Here is a 27,322-nt window from a genome sequence, read left to right on the forward strand (position 1 = left end):
ATAATGGGGGAGATTTTGTTTTCTATGCTGACTCTCCATTTAGGGTATGGGACTATTCATTTGTACCTGGCCTGCGGTATGATCCTGAGGACATTTCCACGATATCTCTCCTCCTATAGCCAAAGAATATGCACCTTCACATTTAGCCTTTTATAGCAAGAGACTTGTGTTTTATTTCACAGCCTGATCAGATTCCCAATTCTCTAAGGCATATATACACACCCTTCTCTAAATGAGGAGCTACATTCACAAATGGGTGTTGCATAGAAGGTTTATAGGCCTATGTAGGTGCAGAGCAGGTCAGAAAATCAGCAATAACCTGAACAGCTGGTTAACATCACCAGTTATCTGGTGCAACATGTGAGTATCTGCAAGTATGCTCATATGATGCTGGGTGGTGTTGCTAGTGTGTTTGGTGATTTTCTTGGAAGCTATCCCCGTCCCCCTTATTGGTTCATACAGAGAAATCTGATCCTGCATGTAACTTGGCATCATGCATAATTGTCAAAGGCATAATCTTCAAGACAAGACATTGAATGAGCTGCTTGATTAAGCTGAGTACTTTAGATCAGGTTTCCAAGAGAATTTAGTATTCATTTGACTATTTGTTGACTATTCCGTCAATCCTGTGCTTGTTCTAAACATGATATGGGACTTCCAATTAGCATGGAAAATCCTCTTCATGTTGAAACAGTGAGTGATGCCACCTCAGTAATATATTACTTCTCTCCATGTGATACCAGTGCCTCCCATGGAGAGTACCCACAACCAAGCTCTCCAAGTCTACACAATAAGTCAGGATTGTACAGAGAATGGTGTTACATGATGCATGTTATGGAAAAGACACCAAGCAGAGGCTGTTTCAAGTGACCTCTGAACAATAGTCATAACATGTACACAGATCCTTTAATTATAAATTCTGGCGTGTAAGATCGCCACCAAGACAGTTGTGAGCTGCCATTCTTCACTGAGCTGTTTCCCCCTGCTCACATTGTGTATTAGATTCCATATATTTACTTTCTCTAAATTATTAAGCAGGAAGCAGTAATCAGAAGGAACTATTGATGGATGCTGGGGAGAGATTTTTTGTTTTCGTTTCTAGAAAATTGGTAACATATCCATGTGTCTTGCCTGTTTTCTGTTGTACTCTGCTGCAATAGCCCTTTATTTGGACACCAGAGAAATCAAGCTTGTGTCCACCAACAGCATAAAGTAATCTTAGATGAAGCTAGCAAACACAGTCAAATTACAACAAAAAGAAGGGTACCACACTCAGCAATGATGGGGCTTACCACAAAGTATGCCACAATTTTTAATGCTGTAAAAAACTTGTCGCATGGATGCTTTAGTAGAAGTTGGACTACATGACCCTAGGGGTCCCTTCTAATTGTACAATTCTATCATTCTATTGTTTTCCTCTCCCCACTTAACAAATACTGTGGCCCATTAGATATTATAACATGCTTTCATTGTTTTATCTCAGGGTTCTAGCATAAAGGCCCACCGCCATGTGGCTAATCTCAAAGTCCCTTAGGACTTTCAGAAGCACCTAGGGATGGTAAAGTGTAAAAACCACACACGTATGGGCACATAAAGCTTTGTGTTAATTCACAGGAAATAACTGATTTCTCATTCATTTTGTCGTTGATCTACCAAGCAAGAAATGCTGGCTACAGCCCTGCTCTTGAATCACAGAGGACCCAGTACTCACCATGAAGTTGCTACTGTGTCACACTTTTTAACAACCAAAAAAAGAGGGGCTGGGACTCTGTACCCTTGAGTACCCCATAGGGAAAAAGCTGTGTGTGTGTGTGTGTGTGTGTGTGTGTGTGTACACACACACAAAATTTTATCATGAAAATTGAAAGGGTGGAGGGAGGAACTGTCAACCATAAGAGTTTGGGGGTGCCTTGAAAATAAGGTGGCCAAGTGCAAAAAAGGAGAGGGTTCCTGCACCTGTAATAGTTGTTTGGAAGAGGTAATTGCAGCAGGTGTTGCTTATTAATGATGCAAGCTACACCTGCTGAAAGTCCCTTCAACTCAGCTATTCTAGGTATAGGAGCCTCCTCCCCCCTCTTGTATCTGGCCACACTTTTGAAAATACAATTGGAACTGAGCTGGTACAGCAACATTATTCTGCTCCCCTGTGAAAGAGGTGCCTGGTCCAAATCCTGTAGTGACAATTCAGTTAGATTTCCCCAGGGGAAAGTTTTATAACTTTTAAAGACAGTGAACAAATACTTATATCAGGAAACTTCCTGTGGTTGCTGAAACCCCTTTCAAAAAAGAAACCCGGCTTCCAGTGTGGATATTTAACTGTACAATCTCAGGCATGCCAGTTCAGTAGAAAGTCCTACTTACTCAACAGGAATTGCTGCCAGGTGAATGTGCATGGGGTTGCAACGCCTAACCTAAAGCCTCAGATTAAAGGTGAGCAAACATTCATCTCAGTCTAGTCCTTGTGAGCTATTTTTGTGGTGGTGTGAACTGGTATATATTCCCATAATGTCGCAAAACAGGTTCATTCCTGAGCTGCAGGTTTCAAATCTGTGTCACTGTAAACAAGTGGAAGGGAGGGCTCAGCCTATCCATTTTCATATTATTAAATGGACAGAAGGAGCTAGGGAGTTCCGCTTCAGAAAAGCAATCTCAACCAGGAACTGAGAACCTATGCACAGTGTATGGTATTCCTGTTTTCCTAAAGATCCTGGGAGGTAAGCTGTTCTCTCAGCTGCAAGGATAAAGCATAAGCTTTCAAAAATGCATTACCAACTTTGTACCATAAGAGAGAGCTCCAGGGGAATCTTTCGTTTGCTGACTAGTCTGGCTTGATTTAGCAAAGCTGCATGTGAACCTTGTTTACATATGAAGGCATGAGTTCTGAGCACGTTCTCCCCCCAGAAACTATTGTTCCTTGAGGTAGAAAGAATGCACTGCCTTTCCCAGCTTGTCCTTTGAGCAGGCACTGGGAGCTGCTTCTGAGTGGCAGGAATCAATGAGCGACTTTCCCAGCAGCTGTCTGTCAACTTTAATGACCAATCTGGTTGCAATTACAGCAATGAACTTTCTCTAACAGCCCCAAATTACTCTGGGTGATGAGAAGAGACAGAGAAATGGAGACCCTTTGGGGAGGGCAGAAAGGAAATATGCTAATCCAGGACAAAGGTGGAAGGGGGGGGGGGAATTGTTCACTCATGTCAAAATGAAGCTCAGATTTTTTAATATATTTTGAGAGACTCTGCCAATAAAAGCTCCTCATCAAGTTCCAGTGTGGCGAACAGCAGAGAGTTAATGGATCAGAACATTGCTTTATTAGGGGATACTGTCCAATTTTCAGAATGTAGAAATGACTTCATTTAGAAAATAAACTTACAGCCTCACAGCAGTCCAGCATAGTGATGGGTAAATTCTCCCAGACTGATTTGGATTGGAAGCAGTGATTTACAATTGAAAGTGCACCAAAAAGTTTTCTTTCTTTCTTTTGCTACAATTTGTAATTGTTAAACCCTTCAACACCCACTCACCCTGGCCTACTGCAGTGGCAACTGCCCCCCTCTGCCAGTGTAACAAGGAGAAGGGCTGGTGGGTGCCCAGAACCACCAGCATTGTTGCAATGTGCTTGGGGGGACAGTGGTGAAGTGATGAATTCTAAAGCGCTCTTTAGCCGCGGCCCTTTTAACACTCAACATAAAATAAATGTTTTTTTGACTAATGGATTCACCATGTCTTAAAAACACCAAGCTAGCCTTTTCCTCACTCCTCTTTCTTAGCAGTCAGCCTGAAGAAGCACTCCGATGGATTTTGGAATTTTTAAAAAAGAAAATTGTACCTTAAACCCTAGCTATGTATGCTACTGCAGTTTACCTATTCTTTAGCTTAGCTTATTTGTTGCTGCTATGAAATAAGTGGCAGTGTGTCAGCCCTTGCACATCCCTGCTCCAACACACCACCACTGGAGGATGAGAGGGGATCTACCTGCTGTAACAGAAGGGTGGGAGACCTGATATTCCTTTCCTTCCATAACTGCTAGACTGGGTAGGTCAGTCTGTACCAACTTGCTACCACACCCATTGTGCTTCCTCTAACCCTGGATGGGAGTGCTTCCCAAAGATCCGAGACAGTATCCACCCTCCCTCCCCCACATGTGGGCGGGGTTTGCGGCACCAAGCGGGGCTCACCTGGGCAGGTGCCACTCACCTGCTTGGGCTGGCCTTTGACCCGCCCTCAGCCAGGGAGGACAATGGACGGCTGGCCGGGGTGGGCCCAAGGCGAAAAGAAAAGAGGCTGTCTCAGTTGCCCAAGCCTTTTTTGCTGTTCTTCCTTCCAAGACCAGGATCATCAGGAGCGTGTCCAGGCAGCCGGACTGAGGTAAGTAACTGGCCTCTTTGTGTTTTGCCTGGATGGGGGGGCTTGTCCCCTCCACCAGGCTAGGCTGCATTTTTGCGGCCTTCTTTCTTTCACTAGGCCGCATTTTTGTGGCCTTTTCAGCTTTTGCCGGCTAGGCCGCAGGGTCAGCCTGCTAGGCCCCCAGCTAGGCCGCAGGGGTGGCCTGCTTGTTTTTGCAGCAGGGGGGCATGGCTCCCCTGCCTCTGCCAGCCCGAGCGGGTGGCACAGCCCCTGACTAGGCCGCAAGGGCGGCCTGCTGGGTCCCTGGCTAGGCCGCAGGGGCAGCCTGCTTGTTTTTGCAGCAGCGGATACAAGGAGAATACAAGGGGAAATACAAGGGGAATCAAGATGGCATCCAGCTTAATGCGTCCCTCCCCAGAGATCAAAGTAGCTTGCTTTTCTCTGTCAAGCGCCACTCATACATATGTACCATGAAACAATTGCCTAAGTATATGGAATAAGTGTATTAATAAGTATATGGCATAAGTGTATTAAGAATTTAAAAACAAAACAGGAGGACAAAGGTTAAAACAGAATGGTACATGAAAAATAAACAACATGTTTCATTTTAAGGTCATACTGAATATTCTGTTACAGCTTCTTACAAACAGGCTTCTGGTCTCCTTACAAGGAGCCTTGTTGACAGTCATTTAAGGGACAAAGGACTATGTTGAAACAGTCAATTTTTAAGAGTGTGTTGACCCAGATGGATCTTGACTGACAGCTGGCATTGTCCTGCCAATCACAAGGCAGTCAGTAGCCAGGAGAATGCTCAGCGTACAAAAGTGGCAATAGGCTGGAGATGGGCTACAAACAGAGGCAGATTTAGGGGAGCATGATTGGTTTGGTTGTACTGGGTGTCAAGTCTCAGGGGTACCACAGAGAATGTCACAACTATGATTTAGAATGGAGCACAAGAAGTTGGGGGGAGATGAATTTTGGAATCACACAAGGTGTTGCTGAAATTTGAGACCCCAAGGTATGCCACTGCTCTTAAGGCACAAAATAGCAGGCTTTCCTGAGCTCTTGGTGGTTTCTTCTCCATTGATAGAGAATTAATGACAGGGAAGACTGAGCAATCATAAATGGGTTGGGGAGAGCAGAACTGCACCACACCTGCTAGAGTCATTGAAGCAAGCTGCACAGCTGAGCAATTCATAAGGTGGAGAGGGAGGGATGGGCTTAAAATCCAAAGTGGAGAAATTAGTCACAAAGGTTCATTCAAATGATGTGAAGAAGGAACCTAGGTGAATTAGCACCTTGTACTGTATGAAGAAGGAACATGATTCACATTAAGCATGTCTGGAAGGTTTGTCAATCTCTAATTTGCAACCATACCATGTTTTCAGAAACCAGAAGCCTTTGCCTTTAAACATTAGCATTTTCGGCAATTTCTGGGCTCTGTTATTGCCAAGGGGAACAATTGTACAGAGAATGCTCATGTGATACTTAATGTATCTTTTAGTCTTCCATTCATTACTTCTGAATGTTGTTAATGGTGAACTGTGGAAAGCTGAATATATATTTTTATCAAGGTAGTCTTTTCATTCTTCTTATGAACATATACTGTTCTTAGTACCTCTTTAGTGTGGTCGTTCCAATGACATTTGAGATGCGGAACAAAAAGTCATCTGGTGATGACAAATTAATTTTCTGAGAACTTTGTCAGATTTTACATTCATGCAGGATGCTTTTGGCCTGCCTCCACAAACACCACAGCAGGTGTGTACAATATATTGTTACACAAGGGGTATACTCTGTGCTGCTCGCTGTACCACGGCCAAAACAAATCAGGATATGAAGTGTCAAATAAGTGATGAGAAGGGAACAGAACAGAAGCTCTTGCAATTCAGTGCTCTGGAGAAACTAAGATATGGCTGTGAGTTTCAGGGGCATCTCAGTAGTGCAGGCAATCAGATACCAGAAGATGAAGAATTCCTTCTCCAAATCCTTCCTCAGGGAGGCCATTGTCTCTTTTGGCCTTGTGGGTTACAAAAGAAATTTTAATGGGAATAAGGAGGATTCCGTGGTGGCAGGGTCATTTGTATTCCATGCCACCTTGGCCGGATATAACTATACTTAATTAAAATTACATTTTGTCTAGTGTGCACTTCACAGGGCTTTATCTGCACTGACAAGGTCAAATGATGCTTAGGAAAGTTAATATAAAATGCAGATAGTGTGCTCTTCTCAAAGCCCTCACCCTATCAACCTCTCCTGTCGAACATGGCGAGCCCAGGACCTGCATCCAGAAGAGCTTCTGAAGGAACTTCAAAATGCAACATGTGGAAACTAGCCCTTTCCTCATATTTAAGGAGCATGTTTAATCCTGCCTGAACAGGATCACGATGCTTGCTTTAATGTTGCACAGTTATCATATAGTTATAAAGACAAGCTCACACAAGAACTCTGAGGAATCCAGCTTTTAGAAAAGATGGTTTTAATTGTCAGCTTTGCTTTTCCTTTCCCATCTTCTTCCTTCACTTTGTTTCTGATGAACCACCTAGATGAAAATCTAGGTGAGGATGGCATTTCAGAATTTGATTTTGTAAACCTTTCATGAGAAACAGTCATCCAAAGGACAACTCCTTTGATTACTGCCCTAACCCCTCTCCAAGCTCCCTCATCCCCAGTGCTGTCTGTCTCCCTCCTGGATTTTGTTTAGGTAAAGAAAGCACGGACTAACTGCCACCAATTAATATGTAGCAGACCCACCACACAGTACGCCAATTAAACAAATTTCTACAATTTACCACAGACTATCTTGGGAGGGGGGGTGTTCTTGTGCAAGGGAAACTTTGATTCAGGGAGTCTCCAGCAGGAGTTGAGCAAACAACAAAAGTTTTATTTACCAAAGGGGTTCATGAAACAAAGTTGGGTCAGAAGATGCGTTCTTTCAGGTAGAAGTTATTATTTTAAATATAAAGTTGTCACATGCTTAAACACAATAGTATATGCTCAGCTTTTCATAAACTTCCCTTGCTAAAAATGAGTTGTTACACTTCAAGAAGATGTTCAGGCTTCTAGAATATGTGGTAAAATGCTCGGCTCAGTTTCTGTTACTTCACTCTCATTGCTTTACTTAGTTCAACTCAAATCAGAACCAATTCTCCCTCGGACAAACCCTATCCTAATGATTATCTCCCATCACAAATCAAGCCCTTTCTCTCAAACTAAACCCTATTTCACTGCAGCTCTTTCCCTTCTCTCTTCCCTTCTCCAAACTCCCTCAGAAATTGCTCATTTTATTCTCCCTCCCAAAGTCCTGCTCCACACACGAACCCTTCTAGCTAGCTGTCTCGGTAGCCAATCAGAGAGAGGCTCCAGCGCTCTGGTGGGATTCTGAGGGACTGCGTCAACAGACTCTGGTCTGGCTTTGCTGTTCATCACAAGTGGAAAATCCACAATGCTGCTATGCTTACCACATCACAATTCCCAAAGGCCTATTCTGGCAAACAGAAACCAAAATTTCTCCCCACCTCCTCTCTTCTCCTTGCAAATCAGCCGAAAGAGAAGGTGACAACTGTAATGATCTTGCAGAAGAGGGAAAGAAAGCCCATACAGGGCAAATGGCAGCATTCTCTGGAGAGGAAGGTTCTGGAAATCTTCTCCACCACTTCTCACGAGCTCTGTCAACCATTATCAATCTTAGGCTACAGTGAAAGTGGTTGTAAGGTTTGTAATCTACATGTAACTATTTTTCTCTCCTATGCCTTTGAGCTCTTTCAAAAATATAGGTTCATGCATGCCTGGTAAAATATGAGTGTTTATAAGCATTGAAATGTCTGGTTGGCATGACAGCTCCACTGAAAGTCAATTGTTTGTTTTGGTGCAATGATCAGTGTGTGCATGGTGAGTACTGAGACCAAGACTCAGGATATCCTAGAACTGCCATCAAAAAGCCAGGAGCAGGGATGCTCAAATTAATTGTTCTCCCTTTTACTTCATGTTATTGTAGAATTGTAGGATCTAGTGAAGAAAGCTCATGCCACAAAAACATGTTCTTCTTTAAGATGACACACAACTCTGCTGTTTTCACTACATTCGGTTTCACATGGCTACTCTTCTGGAATTTTCCCATAGGTATCTCCATTCTTCATTGCCAGTCACAGCTTTTGTTTAGCCTTTTCTCTGTCCTTTTAAGCTGCATCGTATCAGGAACATTTCTCAGTTTCTTCCTGCTTGCCTTTCAAGATAAGCTAATAGATGTGGCATTTTAATCATCAAACATAATCACTACATTAATTTTGACCTGCAGTTGTTGAAATCCCAACATCTTTCCATCTCTACAACACTTTGCTGGAGGGTGTCACATAATTGGTTTTAATCACAGATGGTTGTTTTAAATTGACAATAATAAACCCCCAAAACCCAGTGCCTTTTATTCCAATAAGTATTCCTTTGAGTTAACACGTATAGATGGATCATTTGAAATTTAAATTTACCAGTGGCATTTCTAGTGGCAGACAGATCAATGTAGTCCATAGTACTCTGTACCACATAGATCTTCAGAGCTTTCTTTCTTCTGCTTGGAGAAAGATTCACAAGTTGAATATTTTCTTCTCCTAATAATGAGTTTAGCTTTTGGGCCGGCATATAAGCCCCTCCTGAGGCCTAATGAGTGAACTCCCCAACCCAACCCAAAATGGCTTATTTATGGAATCTGATTATTTGCATTCCCTTGTGGGAAATTCCAGACTCGTTCAGCAGCTAGGATGCACCGAGGACATCATTAGCAAGAGAGTAAGGTGATGGGAATGTGCTTTTGTTTATCCCACAGTGGTTCTAAAAGGAAAAAACCAGCTCTATTGTCTTCATCTGAGTGCAGTATTCCACTAATTATGCACATCTTGCCAGTGGTGTACTAGGACCCAATGGTGAATTTAAGTATCAAAAAGGTCAGCAAAAAATTGCTGCTCCCCATTTCCAAATTGGGCCTTTATGACCTCCCATTTCCCACTGGAGTATGGGCCATTTGGAGCATTAAGTATTTCTGGCATGCTGACTTTCCCATGTGTTGACCTTTAATTCTGCCCTTGTAGGATGCTCCTACTGATAGAGGCTCCACTTCTCATCACCCTGATGAAATTCTAATTGCCTGTAACTAATTTAAAAGAATTTGCAATTGTATAATCTTTAGCCATCTCTGTAATCACACACGTAATTTTAGGGAAATTCAGATCACATATCTCATAGGCAGCAACTCTCATATAACGCATAGAGAAAGCTGGCTTTGAATATGGGAGACTTAAATTTAAGTCAGGGCCAGATCTCAGAAGCAGAGCAGATGCTTTGCCTGCAGAACTCCCTGGTTCAGTTTCTAGTTAAGAAGATCAGGTGGCAGAAAAGTTTTTTGCCTGAGATCTGCCTCAGTCAGAATAGACAATATTGGTCAAGATGAACAAATAGTGTGACTTTGTGTGTGGCATGCTAATAAGTAAGGTGCTAATGCAAGTAAGGTGATCAGGTATTCTCTCCCTGAAAAGTCAAATCAGAGTCCAGTTACCAGCACCAACCCAGAATACTTCAGCTTATATTGGACCTACTCTTGCTAGATAAGGACTACCACAATGAATCTCTCTAAATGTCCTGTTCTGGTCCCATAGAGGAGCACATGGAGAGAGGCGAGTGTTGCAGCACTAATAGAGAGTTGCTAATAATAATAATAATTTATTTGTACCCCACCCCTCTGACTGGGTTGCCCCAGCCACTCTGGGCAGCTTCCAGCATATATAAAAACATAATAAAACATTAAACCTTAAAAAGCGTTCCCATACAGGGCTGCCTTCAGATGTTTCCTAAATGTTATATGAGATAATAAAAATAATTTATTATTTGAGCCACTTGCTCCAACAATAGATAAAAGTGAACTGAGGCCTTTTGAGCCTCTGCCTCCAGTCAACCTCTTATGCTGCACCCTCTTTGTTGGACAGTCCTTAAAGGGTCAGCCCTCTAGCTTGAAGGTGGTGACTTTTCCTGTGCTTCAGGGCCTTCCACTATGCCGTTGGACTGGCATAGTAGTATGGTAGGCCAGGGTAAAGTGCCCTTGAGAGTCCCTGGTGTGGTTCTGTGGGTTGTCACATCTGATTCACTGGGCTCCTACCAGCCAGCCTCAGGCTCACATGACCCCTGATCACCGGCTGAAGAGGCAATGTGGCCCAGCTCATCAGATAATGGCACTCTGATTCTGTGTCCTGATCATTGCCAAACTCCATGATCATAGCACTCATTAAACTCAGCTCCTACACTTTGAGTAGATTCTCAGACAGGCCTATTCTTCATCAGTTTAAGGTTATGATCTTAAGTCAAATCAATTTCACTGAAATCAGCAAATACTACATAAATATGTTATGGCTGTGGTGAAAGGGTTAAAGACTACACAATCTTCAGTACCCAGAAGCAACTTTGAGGGCATGTATACCAGGAGCTTCTTTGAGAATTGCACATTTGTGTGCCGCAAACTTTCAGTGTGGTATCAGAAATATGAATGATACTCATATAAATGGAACAAGCACTTTCATTCACCTATAAATGTTAACTCCTCTTCAGTGACCATTGATTTGTATTTCAGGTGCCAAACTGTGAAATTCAGCACATTCTTCTCATTGATAAAGTTTTCATTTGGACCTCAGAAGGACCTACTGTAATCTTTTTGTCTCATGGTCCTGCTCATGTATCAGGCATGGTGTGGATGTTCCCACTTTCCTGGGCACCATCAAGGGGCCTTGCATTGACAGAACTTTAGTGGCAGAAGATTATGGTGTTTGGTTGCTTAATGTGAAATCTGTCACCCAGGAAACACTGTGCTCTAAGACAATATCAATAGAAATACTTCCCCAGAATTTGAAGGGATTATTTTGCAATAAAAGAGGAAAAGCCTACTTACTCTGCATGAATTCCCTTTCACTCTTGCAAGTCTCTTTTCAGGAATTAGGGAAGGGGAGGTAGTGTGCGTATGCAGGTCTGCCTAGCAGGAAGACCAGAATGATTATTTTCTGAATAATGTGTTTGCATGGTCGGGGCCAGTTTAATGGAGGAGTGTTCCTCTCCAGTGCTGGGAGTAGTAAAGTTCCAGCTGTGTTCTAAGTGAAGGTTGCTTCTCTCTTTATTTTATTCGTTAGAAATATGAAGGGGGGTTATTCTTTACAGCACTCCCCTGTGTCAGTCAGGGTGATGTCCTGATGCATTAACCAGACATTGAAAACGAATGCTACAGGCATGGAATTAAAATTGCAGAGGAGGTGTTACAAATTTGTAATATCTTGAGTGTAATGCATTCAGTGATCTCTGGTAACTCTGAACAGAAAATGTGTGAGTGAAAATTGGTGGCTATGTTTGAAATGAGTGGTTAATAGAATGTTGCTTAATGTATTGCTCTTTTGTATTTGAAAAAGTATTCAAATAAAGTGGTTTCACCCCCCAAAAAAATGCAGAGTTGTAAATCTGGGCAGAATTCAGTGTAGTACATTGATGTGAAACTTAAACGGGAAACAGTGTGTTTAAGAGAGCTGCCTGCAAGTGGATTCACATCTCATGGTGCATGCACACATTTCTTTTCTTCCACTGTCACATCTGATCAAAAAGATTGGGAATTTGTTTTGAAGCAATACAAGACCTGCCAAACTTGTTATCAGAGGCATAAGGGAGATGACTGTACTTACCACGAGCAGCAATCCCTCTTTCAAATTGCCTCCAGCTCTCTGAAAAAAAACACTATTATTTGACTTTCCTTTCAGGACTGGTTCATGACATTTTGCTGCCTAAGGTTAAAGACAGGAGAGCACCTTCTCCCCAACCAGGCTGGCAGCTAAACCTTACTTCAACACTGATGACACTGCATTACACTGAACCTGAGCCCTTGCTGCCTCAACATGGCCTTCACCCTGCACCATTCAGGTAAGTGGCAGTGATGCTTGTGTCAGGAGGGTATCTCTGTGGCACCACCACATGCACTGATTATTTCTGCAGCAAACTTGTTTAAGTGACTCAGGTCAAGCTGTGTGGCATACATAGCTCTGTCCTCCAATACAGAGGAATGGTTGGGGATGATCAGAAGGAACAGCCAGGGATATGTCATCTGCTGCCTGAGGCAGCTGTCTCATTCTGATCCTGTCTCTTTGGGAACAGCAATGGAATTGCTGCCTAATATGTCCCTAGAGTTGTGAGAAGGCATTGATTTCTATTTCAACTCATGTTCAGCACATGCAGTGCTGTTTCTTTTCCACTGCAATTTGACTTCTGACAAAAATTTCATTCATCAGCTTGTGCTATGCAATCAATTACATTGTAATTATGTTATTCCACACCGTTCATTCCAGTGCAAAGGAAACACAATGCAAATGGGTGGGACCATCAATTATGTGTCAGTTGTATGAATTGTATTCACTGGATTGATTTCCATTTCTGGCATAGGACAAATAAGCAAATTTCAGCAAATTCTGCCGGAAATCACTGACATCCCTAAATATTACCTAACAGTTCTGTCATTAAAATATCTTAATATGTTTATTTGTTTCTCCAAATGATGCAGTGCACAGGTTGTGTGCCAAATCATTCACCTCTCTCTCCTTTTCCCCCTTGTGCATATTCCTGTACTTTATTCTTTACACTTACTGGTTGAAATGCACAGTTGTCAGTGGAGGGGGAGTTGCAATACCTTCTCCATAGCCATTCTCCTCCCCAGATCCACAAACCAAAACCCCCTCACAGCTCTATTCAGCCCACGCACACTACTAAGTCCTCCATCATCACTCATACACAGGCTACAATGAGCAATTTCTTCCCTTTTCCTTTTCTTTCCATCATTACTTCTCTTGAAATGACATTTCAGATAAGATATATGAGCTTATATTTGAGCTGCAGCAGACAGCATTAAGGAGAGGTTGAGCGCAACATCCTTTGTTAGCGCCTGGCTCCCTAGTCTAGTTCCTTGCTTCTGCAGCAGCTCTTGCAGCCTTTTTTTCTGAAGCAGCTTAACCTCTTGCCTGTTTCATCCTTAGGTCTGTCCAACCCTGGCTGACTATATCCCTGGAACAGTCCTCCTCTATCCAACAGAACCACATTTTTATAGGTCTCCCCATTTGCATTGTGGGTTCTCCTTCTGAGCAGAGCCAAGCATCATTTTTTAGTGTGGCTAGGTGGAACTGATGACAAAATGCACCACTCCACATGTGGCTCTTTCATGTACTTCTATGTATCTGGGGCTTAATATACTTCCGGCAACAAATGCTAGGTCAGTCTAGGGCCAGAATGCTTATTTGAAGTCATGCACCTAGTGTTTCGGAGCTGAGAATTGCACATTGGGTTCTCGCTTTGGGAAGCAGAGCTGAAGGTCGTTCATTAAGTAACGAAGCTAGATCCTTAATGAATGGAAGAGTAGGCTGAATAAGCCAGAGTAGCTACCATGATTTGTTGTCGTGTTGGACTCCTGAATCATGAAAGGTTAGGGAGAGCCACTTTTTTCCAAACTACTCTTCTCAAGAGCACTGCAGCCTACTATAATTGAATTGTGGCAAGAGATAGCTCTCCTACAGTGAAGCAGAAAACACATACCTGGGAGTAAGTCCCATTGAAGGGAATGGGACTTCCTTCCAAGTAAATATGTAATGAGTTGCTGTAAGTGTGCCCTCTAACATTCACAAAGGGGATGTGGTTTTTTTTTTTTTAAGTTCCTTATCCCTTTTCATGTAGTAATGAAAATTATTATTATCTAATAAAACAGAAGTCCATCAACATTTGCTGTGCCCTTATACTTATTTCCAGTGGCGGAATCTAGTCTCAGTTGTTCACCAAGTCAATTTGAAGCAAAATATCTGTAACTAAGAAGTGATGGGACACCTACCCAAGCTTAAACAATTACATTAGAATTAAATTCATGGCTCCATTTGATAATTAAGACAGACATCTCCTTTAGTTTGTCATTGTATTGATGAATTGAGCTATTGTTTTTACATTTGATTACTGAAGTCTTATGGCTACCATTTCACCCTTACTGCTCTTGAAAATTGTCTTCCCTAACTACATGGGCAAGCCCAGAGGGTTAATGTTGGGGGAGATCATAATTGTTATTTTTGTAAGCTTCTTATACAACATTTGCTATTTTGGTCAACCATATGTATTAAATGAGTCTGTTCAGAATCATGTAATTATATACACATGGTAAGCAGGGCCTTTTGTTTTGTTTGTTTTGAATTTCAGTGTTTCCTGAATTACAGCATATCATTTCTGTTTTAATGGGAATAAAGTCAAATGTAAGTCCCACTATCTGGATGTGAAACATGGATTTTAAAAAAATCAATGGCAGGTTTTTCTTGGTATTTTCATGGTTGCGTCAGCTGATTTTAACTCATAGATTAATTGGGTAAAGTTTTAATTGCTCTTGTCTGCTCTTATTGAAGTCAATGAGGCCTGTGCTTGCTTGTTTGCTTGTTTAGAGCTCTTTTATCCTCTCAGTTTTATCCTCTCATTCCTAAAGCAGCAGTATCATTCATACCACATAGAATTCATGCACGAAATAAAACAATAAATAGCAGAAGACAGCACAAGATATATAGAGCAGCAATATAATTTAAAAGCCACCAAAAGTCACCACCCCCTTTAACTGGGCATTGAAAGATTAATAAGGCTGGCATGAGGCAAGGAGATAGGTGGCCATGACTGAGAAAGCTCCATCCTTCTAGAGAATTGTTGTGGATTGTGCTCTGTACTAATCACCTTCCATAGCACAAGATCTTAATTATTCTGTTAATTATAATAAAAATACTCTGTATTCCAGATTCTCAAGTCTATGGGGGAAAACATTGCCATGAGCTTTTCCTTTACATTTTTAAGGTATCTTACATAAGGAACGAGTCCTTCCCTTCACTGTCCTCAAAAGGGTCCCTTGCAACTCTATAGTTCTATGATCAGTGAACCCTGTTCTGCCATCACAGGCAGTTGCCTCCGAATACTTGTTGCTGAGAATAACAAGTGGGGGTGATGCTGTTTCACTCATGTCCTGCTTGTGGGCTTCCCAAGGCAGCTGGTTGGCGCCTGTGAAAATAGGGTGCTGGACTAGAAGCCTTTTTAAGCTTTTTGTGAAACAAGTGTCTGACTGGGTGCTGCACTGTAAAATAGGAGACTTAAACCACTTTTGAAAATAGTCATTTTGGTCCAGTTTTTTAGTAGAGGGGTTACATGTAGATATGGGAACATATTTTTTTTCAGAGCAGTCTGCCAGAGTGCCAGAGTAATTGACAAACTCTTCCTGCTCTGGCAAGTGAATGAGGTGATAATGAGGCTTTCATGGTTGTTTCGAATCTGTGAGCTCTGTTGCTCTGTCCCAGCTTCTGCCAACCTAGCAGTTCAAAAGCATGCCAGTGCAAGTAGATAAATAGGTACGGCTGAGGCGGGAAGGTAAACAGTGTTTCCGTGCACTCTGGCTTCCAACACGGTGCCCCATTGCACCAGAAGCAGTTTAGTCATGCCGGCCACATGACCCGGAAAGCTGTCTGTGGACAAACACCGGCTCCCTCGGCCTGAAAGTGAGATGAGCGCCACACCCCATAGTCGCCTTTGACTGGACTTAACCGACTAGGGGTCCTTTTCTCTTTTTTTACCTTTTAAGGCAGCTTAGCATACAGAAAATCAAACAAGCAGGAAAATGTTCAAGCACAGGCTAGATACAACTATCCTTTTCTTTGATGGGGTTCCTACCTCATGCTAGCAGTTTGCATAGTAACACTTCTTTGCAAGATTGTTTTTTTAATTAAAATCTAAAGTTGCATTTCAGCTGGTTGATGTTACCGTATTTCCTTAAAGCTCAATGTGTTTTACAAGCTAAACCTCTGCAATCAGAAGTAAGTGTCATTGAGTTAAATTCAGCTTACTTCCAGGAAACTATGCAGAGCATTTCAGTCATGCTGATCCTAATAAATTGAGTATTGAGCTATATACTGCTGCTCGGGGGGGGGGGCGTTGCACACACAGCTATCTGCATTTTTGGATTTTTGGAGTATGGCTATGGACATCCCTTTAGGGGTGTGGCTGTAGGGACTATCACTATGACCCCTTGCACTTCAAAATTTATCAAAATTGCTCCATGTATTAGAATTACAAAGGTCTCTATTAGGCATTCACATTAAAAAAAAAATCCACACACCTCAAAGGCTATTTAAGCTGCCTGTGAGAAACCACCTTTCCTTTTTTCAGGTGAGGCTGTTGCTTAATGCTCTCCAAATTGCAATTCCAGTCCAGCTCCTGGTTTCTGAAAGAAAGAGGAAAGCATTTTCTCCCTTTTTAGATCTCAATTAGATTTGGCTTTGAAGGGAACATATAAAATGCTTAGGTTCACTTTTTTCTTTTTTAAGCCATGTTCAGCTTCTCCAAAGGGATGTTTGGGGAGGGGGGCACTGAGTGGGGAGTGCTCCTGAATGAGGTTTTTAAACATCCCTTTGACAGAGTCATTTGATTTTTACAGCAAGAACCCACAGTCGGCCTGAGCTCACCACAGAGGCATTGCCTCAGGCAGTACAGGAGTTTATAGCCTAGGTCAGGGATCCCAATGCATATTTTACAAGTACTCTCAAATGGCACTTTAGCCTTTGGCAGGCAGGTGTAAGTCGGAAAAGGCTGCTGCACACAGAAGAGAAGGAGCATCATCCCTGTTATCTGCAAGGGCAAATAAGCAGCAGATAGAAACCCAGGAAGGAAATATGAGAGGACTTTAGGCTGGGGATGTGGAAACACAGCACTCCTCACGGCTAAAGAAAGTGCACAAAATATTGCTGTCAAAGAATTTGTTCAGCAGTCTTCCCTTTCATATGAATAATCTCTTTCATATGAATATTAGCTAAAATAGTGTACTGCCTAAAATAATATCGTTTGTATCCAGTTGGTGTTGATATCAGTTTTGGTTAGTTTGACTTAGTTCCCCAAATGCTTTCCTAAGGATAAGGAGCCAAAACTGCATTCCTTTCTCATTCCTGCTCCTTGTCTTAATACCAGCAAGGATCTTTCCACACCACACATTTTCCACAGTTGCACTATGCTCACTCAATTTTAAGAGGTCTTCGTGATACTGTCATCAGTGCCCTCCTGTTCTTCCATCTTTTGTCAAACTACAGAAAATCCAACTTTTTAATTAAAAGTGTGTAAATAACTGATGATGTGCTTTTCACTTGCAGAGTGATGTAAAAGGTGGATGAGCCTATCACCTGCACCCATGTTTTCAGGCACCTTCTGGTTACCTTGTTAGTTAAAAAATACAGGGGTTTTTTATTCAATCTTGTGATTTGGGGGGGGGCAATTTTATATTTAGAAACTATTAAAAAGTTCACAGAATAATGTAAGATGAAAATATGTTGGTGCCATTTTATTCAAATTTATAACATTATTGAAGTAATCACATCATTCATGCTGTGCTTTTAAGAAATGTTTTAGCACACTTATTTTCTTAATGATTTAAAATTTTGATGGGGGGGCAGAAAAATTATTAAAATGAGGTGCTCAGGTGAATTTTCTTTCCCCGTCTATAGAGCCATGCCATGCCCTGTATAAGAAACACAGGAGGATGTATACCACACAAAATCCAGTATTTTTCAATTTGTACAACTACAATTCTGCATGTAAGTTACAGTGGGAGAGAAGGACTTGGATAGCATTAGGAGCCATCAGGATGGAAGCACCCTATAATTCTGAAGTAAGGAAGAAGAATAATTACTGGGCAGGCTGGTGATGGATCCCAAGTACAAACAGCACTGAACTAGCTGTGTTAGCTCCAAGTTGCTGGATAGATCTAGGATCCAGTGGATCCTTGGCTGGCCCATCTCTGCCCTGCCCTCATATAGGGGCCTTAGTCTTCCAGTCTGAAAACTGCTGGCAATAGTTTGGCAACAGCCCATTTTGTTGGCAGGCAATGCAGGGCACTCTGTGATAGCTGAGCCTTGCTCCTCACTAGCAGGTATGGGGAAAACTTCCAACACACAGCAGCACCAGCTGGGGGGGGTGTCAGTATTGCTCTGCCCGTTGTCGAAAGTCATACAACTTTCTGTGACTCAGTTTTCTACCTGTAAAACTGAATAACAGCATAAAGGAATGATATTAAAGCAGTGAGTACATCTACTACTAGATTTATAGCTACTTATACAGAAAGCTGTACTAAAATGATTTCATGTTCTAAAGACTTATTAATCACCCAGTTAATAAGTAAGGAGGAGCACCCTGATGGAACTGTCTCCATCCACTCCCTGTTGGTTATGCTACAAGATTATTCTGTTTAGAAATGGAGGAATCCAGGCAGAACCTGCCAGGTAACAGTTAAGATCTCCCCAACCTGGTGATGGTAGGTGGCCATTGTTGCCCAAGACCCAGAAACCATGAAGTTATGTAAGTAAAAGCAGTTGGCATATCTTCACTCAAAGCAGAAGAAAACTCATGGCCGAACAAGGGCTGCTTCTAGGGGATAAGCCCCAGGTAAATCTTGTCCTGCTTTGGTCTGGCTCATGCCAAGAGGCTGAGAAACCAAGTTTAAATCACAGGAAATCCTCACAAAGCTGCCTTCAGTAAGCTGTGTGCGCTCCCAGAGTTTCATGTTCCGACACACCTCCTCTCCCTGTTTGTAAAACAATCTTTTTAATTTTCTGGTTGGCTTGGCAAATCACAGCTGCTCGTTCCCCAGAGCTGCCGAGTGCATTTGCTCAGGTTCCTATTTACATACAGTTGGGCTTTTAATTTCCTTCTCACCACACATTTTATAAAGAAACCATCTGAAATGCTGCAGATGGCTGAGAGGGGGGAACCATCTACAGGTCTCAGATCTGAAAGCCCAGCGTGAAAAAGGCGAATTTCACTTAACAACAGAGCCCCTGGTTTGTTGTGGATGCCCCATGGCGAGGGTTGGCTTTCCACTCATTATTTCTTTAACTCAATAGCTTTTACAGTTACCCAGTCTGAGCCAAGGTACTTGAGTAATAATTGATACATGCCACTGAGAGAGGCTTATTAAACACTAGCTTTTGAAGGGTGAAAGTGGCTGTCCTCACAGGTGGTAACAAGCAGAGAGAAACCCGGGACTGGAGGGAAAATTAGCTCTCCTTCAGCATCTGTTATCACAATTACAATACGAAAAGGGCTGCCACAAGAAGACTCCTCCTGCAAACGCCCCCATTCTAGAAAATGATAGGGATTTTCTCAGCTTGCTGCATAATGCAGCTGAGTTAATTACTGCCATTTTGCAGAGCACTGCCCAATCCCACTACCAAACAAATCCTGAATAGAAACAGAGGGTAGCGAACAGGAATTGCTAATTCACTAGCAATGGGGTTGATTGGCAATAGAGATTCTCCTTTGCAGGTTGGAGGGGGGGAACTAATTGGCGCACTGTAGTGATTAATACACTACAATTTGTACACATGGTGATTATGGAGATAATTTATGCATTCCACCAATGATTATTTCTGCACTATTAAAATCAGTAGCACTATTAAAAGCAGTTTGTGTGTGTGTGTGTGTATATATATATATATATATATATATATGCAGGTTTTGGTGTCCTCGGGTGTCTTCCCGTGTAAAAGTTGGGGTGTCTAGGCGACGTTTCGACGAGGTCTCACTCGTCATCTTCAGGCTGGTGCTTTCGGCTTCTTGTTACTGGAACAGAGCGGGATCTCAATGTTTGAGTTCCTATAAATACTGTAGAGGGGGTGTGGTGTCTAGCCTCCAATGTTCTGGGCAGAGAGGAAGTTCCCAGGCTAGTGTGCCTTTTCTTCTTTTGTTCCTTAATTACTTGAGAGATACCTTGAGTGATTTCTTGAGTGATATCCTGAGTACCACTTAGGTGGGTCATTAGGTGTGGATTAGTTGCTAAAGTCTTTGTGTCTTGACCTCTTGAACTTTGTGAAGAGTTTTCCTGAGAAGATGGTTGTATTGCACTTAGTTGTGCTTTGGCTTGGCTTCGTGTATAGGGGCGAGCTGTGGTTTTGTGGCTTGTGTCAGCCAGATCTGTGTAGGGATTGCAGGGGGGTGCAGCATCCGGAGGTGCCACCATGGATTGGCTACTGGATGGTGTCAGTAATTCATCTGTGGAGAGGGTCTGGGTTTGGGTCTGGTGTGGTTGATTGGTGTTGGCGTTCTGTGTGCCTCTGGATCTGGTGTCAGTTTTTGTGGAGAGGGCTAATTTCCAGATGTCTGGCAAGCGGGATGTGTCGTCACGCTTGTTCATGTTGTGAGGGTGTTTCTCTATCTCGATGGCTTCCATGATTATTCTCTTGTGGTGATGTTCCGTGTTAAAGAGCAATTTGGAATCTGCAAAATTAATTTCGTGTCCTGTTTCTTTCATGTGTTGGAAAAGAGAGGAAGTTTTTTCTTCTTTTTTGACGGCATTCTTGTGTTCTGCGATACGTGCATTTATTCGTCTGTTTGTTTGTCCAATGTACGTGGCTGGGCAGACTTTGCAGGGTATTTCATAGATCCCTTGGTTTTCCAACTGGATTTTATCCTTGGGGTTTCTGAGGATATTGGCTATTTTTTGGTTGGTGCAAAAGGCTGTTTTGATATTGTGTTTATGGAGGATTTTGCTAATTTTATCTGTAGTGCCCTTGATATAAGGAAGGAGGGCCATGCCATTGTTTTCTTCTGTGTCTTGGTTTTTGGGGGGTGTTTCCTTTTGGATTATATATATAATCCAATTGGATTATCCTTTTGGATTATATATATATATATAATGAACTCATTATATATATATATATATATAATGAGTTCATCTCCTTAATACGGATATTTGAATTTCACACACCACATTAGAAGTGCTGTATAGATGATCATTGCCTGAAACAGATTACACTTTTAAAAAAAAAAAAAAGTATCTTGGCTATTCTGTTTTATGAAAGCGTTCTTGAACCTTTTTAACACTGTTAATTAACAGCAATAGAGCTCAAACTCTAGGCTTCAGACAAGTCAAAGAAGAGGCAAAAATCTGGTAAGCCAAGCTCTTAAAATATTCACCTGTTGCCTCTCAACTCATATACAGGCATAAAGTATTTCTCAGCGTGTTTATAAAATCACTATTTGTTTTGCCTCCATGTACCCCTGCTTTATATTTAAGAGCAAAGTAGGTTAGAGATCCATAGTGGCATCTGTTTGTGTGTAATTTCATTTTGGCTTAAGAGCTTTGACAAGTCCCACTGGAAGCGGTTGGAATTTAGCACACATGGATAAGATTGAGCTACACAAGTATGTGCTCTCAAAATGTGTTTGGACAGAACACCTGTTTTTAAAAGGATATCTTAAGAGTAGTTCACAAGGCAGAATTAGCCTATTGAAAAGATAAGGTGGATGCCTGGAAAAGCACAGGTTGCTTATCACATGCCTGATTCAGACCTGATCCACACATACTCAGTCAGAAGTAAATTCCACTGAATTCAGTGAGATTTACTGCCAAGTAAGTGTGTGTAGGATTCAGACGTTAACAACAACAACAACAATAATAAATAAGTTTACATATTATTTATATGTTGCCCATCTAACTAGGTTGCCCCAGACACTCTGGGCGGCTTTAGAAGTGTGGTTGTTGTGCAAACTGATTCTATGTATTTTCGGTTGGAAGCAAGTCCTCCTAGCTAAGTTTGAAATCCTGTGCACACTTACTTGTGATGGGAATAAGCCCTATAGACACAGTGGGGCTCACCTTTGAGTAAACATGCAGTTGACTGAGCTGTTAATAAAGGTGTGAGCCTAAGCTGTTCAAAGGTATTTACTCACTGGTAAGTCATAGGTTTGGGAGAGAACTAAATAAACTGTTTGGATCTAAACTTACCTATTTAAAAATATATTATTGACTCAGCATGCACAGTTTAGTTATACTCAGATGCACCGTATTCTTTTGTCAGTTTCCTCATTTAAACAGGACCTGTGTTAAGCGTTGTGATAATTGGTTCATTAAAAACAGACACCCATTAATGAGAAAGGGATAATAGCTTTAATACACAGGGGGAGTGATAGTGTAAGGCACATGTCTTTATTCTGAAACCTTAACAGCTTATTCCTTTTACTAATAAGATTGGTTTATTGTGACTCTGCATGTTTACAAATCCCATGCATAAGTTATTGACAGGCTCTGAAATGCCATTAGGAAGGCACACTGCTCTCAAAACATTGGAGCCTGGCCTTATATTTGCCCAGATACTCTGGGCACAACCAAATGTCATTCTGCTGTGGTATCAATATTTGAGCAGATCTGCTTGTAAATGGCCAGTTCTAGGCATAAATGTTTCACAATTGTGACAGATAAACTCAGCCCTGCACCCAGTGAAAGCTTCTCTGGATGTTAGCCATGACTTTACAAGAAGCCTCTGCTGAGACAGCAGAAGGAGGAATAAATGTTCATTTTGGCAAAGTTAGCAACTACTTCTGTGGTGCTGGGGCAACCCACAAGACCTCCTCTCCCTTGGAGATTGTAGCCATCCTTCCTCATAATGCAAGCTAAGCAAGCTTGATCCAAGTTCAGAATTTGGACAAAAGATTGATAATGACTCAGGTTTGTTGGTTTGTTTGAGAAAAACTGTGTGACTTGTTTTTTAACATCGCCTGAGATGAATGTAGGATTGATTTTGGTAAAAAATAGAAACTGTGGAAAACCACACAGGTGCAGAACAAAAAATAGCTGAACAAATAAGGAATGAAATGTGATAAACTTGACACGTGTTTTGAGTATCAGTCTTCATCATTCCTTATTTGTTCAGCTACTGTATTTTATGCTTGGGAACCTGAGTCAGGCCATTAGTGCATGTAGCTCAGTATTATCTACACTGGCTAGCAGCAGCTTAGCTGAATTTCAGATGGCGTCTCTCCCAGCCCTACATGGAGATGCCATGTTTTTACATTTTTTGTTGCAAATGGACTTGCAATGGAAAATTTCTGTGGTGCCTCACTTCCCTTGATGCCCTAAGCACATGCTTATTTTGCTTAATCCAAGCCTGGGTAGATACCCTAAAGGTAGATTATCTGATGTTGATCCCTGGCCCTGAATTAGGGCAGGGTGGGGAACCTGTGGCCGTCCAGATCTTGTTGGACTCCAACTCTCACCAGCCGCAACCAGCATGGCCAATGGTCAGATAGGATGGGAGCTGTATTCCAGCTCAAAGTGTACCAACTCAAAGGGACTGAGCCCTTTTGGCCCTCCCTATATTTTTGGGGTTGGGGCTGCCCTCACTCCATGTTCCAGAGGTGAAGCATGGAGCCAACTGTGGTGCGGCTCCAATGGCTGGTTCCTTCTCCTCTTCCTACTATGGAGGGGAAGGAGGGTTGAAGCAGTCTCCTGCTGGAGGGGGCATCAGGAGGAAGTGAAGAAGGAGCCACCAGCCAATGAAGGCACACAGCCACCAACGAAGGCACACAGCCACCACGCGTGTGACATTGGGATGTCACAACATGACGTGCATGGCATTCCCCCCTCCCCCTGACAAATTGCCTTCATAAGCTGGCACCTCTGATCTGGAAAACCATGTTCCCCTCTCCTGGCCTAAATTGTTGTAGAGTAATACTGTTTGTTTCTGTATTTATTACATTGTGTAAGGGGCTTTGCAGTTTTTTGACAGGATGAACCAAATATAAGAACCTTGCACTCATAATACGGCAATATTGCAGCATGAAGTATGCAAGAAAGAAGGTGTATGTCTTAAGCAGAGGTAGGAAGGCAAAAAGCATTAAGGTGAAAACATTCCAATGATGTTAGGAAGAACCTGCAATAATATTTCACACAGAATGGGAAAGTATCTAATGGATGGATATCACTTTTAAAAGAGTGAACAATGGGAAAGGCTTACAATAATATTTCACAAATTGGAAAGAAAAGGTCTCTTAAAAGTGGTAACATTTGAGATGAGTGGCACAGTCATTTATGAAGCACTTAGAGCTTAAATTTCCCCCAGACAAAAGTTCTGTCATTCTTGCAAAGTGCCTCATGATGACATATAATGTGGGCAAAGTGGCATGCACACATACCCAAAGGAGAGCAGGAACAGCATCATAAAAAGGTTTTCTATTGACACAAGATAATAAGGGATGATAACTCTAACTCTGCTTGCAAATCTATTGTCCTCTAAGAGGCTTGCTCCTTTCCCATCATTAAAAAAGAAACCTGCAAAAAAGGTGCAACATTTGTGATTCATGCTATTATTCCTAAAGTTTGATATAATATCATCTTAGCTAGATTAATGATATATTCCTGTGAAAAGCATAGTTAGGTTTATGACTCTTGTTAACCTCATCTGGTGTAGTTGGATCCTGTTCACTGTAAATAAAGAAATTGCAACACTGGAGTTTACTAATGGTGTGGGTGTGGGTGTACACACACACACACACACACACACACACACACAAATCAACCAAAGCCCTCTTGAAGTGTTCTTCATCCATGTTAAATACATGCACAGGGAGCCCCCAAGAGCAAACATGCTCCACTCCAGCGCCCTGCACAAGTTGGAGGGTGGCCTTCTGAAATGGAGAGCTTCCTATGATTGTATAGACTCCCCGTGCATTTTAGAACCTTGGTTTTTCCACAAGTACAGCAGGCGCCACCAGCACAATAAGTTTGCCCTCCCATTTGTGGAGGGCAACTGGAATGGTGCCAGTAAGTGGAGACACTAAACTTTTCCCCACATCCCCTCTCAGATGTTTACTTCTATCAGAAAATGAACATGTGGAAAGGGCTTGGGAACCATAGTGGATAGCACATCTGCGGCTTCTATTTATGTGTGACCTGGGAATGGTCACTAGGTCACACCTTCCCGTTTCCCATCTGTAAAATGTGAACAATATTTCATTGATCTTTATTTATAGGCTGCTTTTCTTATATATGACCCAGTTCTCTATTCATGTTGATCACTCACTCATACAATGAACAATCAATGCTGTATCTTCATTATGTGCTAAACAATTTTCAGGCACAGGAATATATAATATGTGTTGCAATAATTTAAGTTTCAAGGTTTAAGCAGCACAGATAGATGACTTTTGGTCCCTATTAGACAAAAGATTCCCCTCAAAACTATTAATTAGATTGGTCATTAGATAATCTAATTGCTAGATAATATTCCTTCTTATCAAAAGGCAAGCTATGATACACTATGCCTTATAACAACATTGACTTTAGAATAGCTTTGTCAAGTGTGGACAAAAAGAATGCTGGTATTTGGGTGTGGTGTGCAGACCAGGCCAGAGGGAGTGTAGGGTTAGAGCCAATGGCCCAGCCTGAAGCAGGTTCAGTTGCAGCTCAAATGTTTCAGGTATAAGGGCAGTATGTGGAGTCAGGGGCAGAGAGCAGCAGTCAAGAGATTAGTGTAAGCGTTTGAGGGAAGAAACTATCTGAGTAGTAATGATTACACAGAGTTTTTCACCTGGGATAAATACCAGAATTAAAAGGGCATAGCCCCCACAAAAGGTTTGTGCAATATGTGCTTACAGGAAGTCCCTGGTTACCCCTGCCACCAAGCAGCACATCTGTACATGATAGAAGTCCAACACAGTTCTGCTTAACACAATCCAGATTCCAATTGTGCCATATGCACAAAGCAAATAGTTGAAAGTCTGTAACTCAGACAAGTTTATTTGGATCATTTGGCAAAAGGAGTTTTGTCTGTTGGCTGGAAGTTAATTGTATGTTTTCAGTGTGTACTTCTGTGAAGACATCATCTTACTTGTAAAAAGGTAGGCGAGTGTTCAACCAGTACAGGTTTGATGTTGTTGGGGTTTGTTGCTTTTACAAAGCATTGGAAGTATTTTATTTTCTCTGTGATGGCTTTCATATTCAACAACAGAGTCAAGTGTTTTTAATCAATATTAAAGGAAGATTTTAGCAATTCCCTCCAGAAACTATTTGGAACCAACGTTAGGTAACTGTGTTGCCAGACCCAATTTCTGTTACAGCATGGAAATAGTCTCAGTTGGGGAAAGAACAAAAACAAGTCTTCATACTTGCAACAAAGAATTATTACTTTGTAATACAAGAGGGGAAGAACCATCAAAAACCTGGGTGGCTATCAAAGTGCTTAACTTTATGGTACCCGATCAAGATAAAATAATTGTTCTATTTTTTTTTTATTTTTTTTTTAAATATTTTTATTGCTTTTTAGAAATACAGAAAAAAGAATAAAGAGTGGTTATAAGAAGATAGGGTATAGGTAACAAGTTTCCATATTCTTTTTCCATCTATTCTATAGGACTTCCCCACATCCTCCGAACCCTGCGTTCTCTGTCTTATAAAGCATCAGCAATTTGTTAACTTATTTCAGAACTTATTGTAACTTCCATTTTATCATGTTCCCTATTTTCAATTTTACTGTAGCTCAATTCTTATATGTTTTATATTAAACACAATAAAGTTATTTCATTATTTTACCTCTGAATTCTTGTGTCTTAATTTTCATTTCATTAACTTACATTTGCTGAAGCTAGTGTTTCCTGAAAGGTGCATTTTTTAACATTCATACAGCTTATAATGTTTTTTCAAATAGTCCTTAAACTTTTCCCAGTCCTCCTCAGTTGTTTCTTCTCCCACGTCTCGGATTCTGCCAGTCATTTCAGCCAGCTCCATATAGTCCATCAACTGCGACTGCCATTCCTCCAGCGTGGGCAAATCTTGTGTCTTCCAATATTTTGCAATCAGGATCCTTGCTGCTGTGGTAGCATACATAAAAAAGGTTCTGTCCTTCTTAAGCACTCTCTGATCCACCATGCCCAGAAGGAAGGCCTCTGGTTTTTTAGGTAAGGTAAATCTCAGTACCTTTTTTAGTTCATTATGGATCATTTCCCAGAAGGCCTTCACTTTCGGGCAGGTCCACCAGAGATGAAAGAATGTCCCTTCCGCCTCTCCACATTTCCAACATTTGTTGTCAGATAGATGATATATCTTAGCTAACTTGACTGGGGTCATGTACCACCGGTATACCATTTTCATGATATT

General features: G+C 41.7%; 1 protein-coding gene across 1 annotated transcript in view; it reads left to right on the forward strand.

Annotated features, from left to right (window-relative positions):
- The first annotated feature begins 3,968 nt into the window (after positions 1-3,968).
- CD34 (CD34 molecule) overlaps positions 3,969-27,322 on the forward strand; it is a 134,921-nt gene continuing 111,567 nt past the window's right edge. The window contains exons 1-2 of the mRNA XM_083745611.1: positions 3,969-4,368; positions 12,123-12,282. Of these exons, the coding sequence (XP_083601737.1) occupies positions 12,258-12,282 (25 nt within the window). The 5' untranslated portion in view covers positions 3,969-4,368; positions 12,123-12,257. The remainder of the gene's footprint in view (positions 4,369-12,122; positions 12,283-27,322) is intronic.

The sequence above is a fragment of the Podarcis gaigeae genome (genome assembly GCF_964106915.1).
Source record: "Podarcis gaigeae genome assembly, chromosome: 6".
NCBI classification, from domain to species: Eukaryota; Metazoa; Chordata; class Lepidosauria; order Squamata; family Lacertidae; genus Podarcis; species Podarcis gaigeae.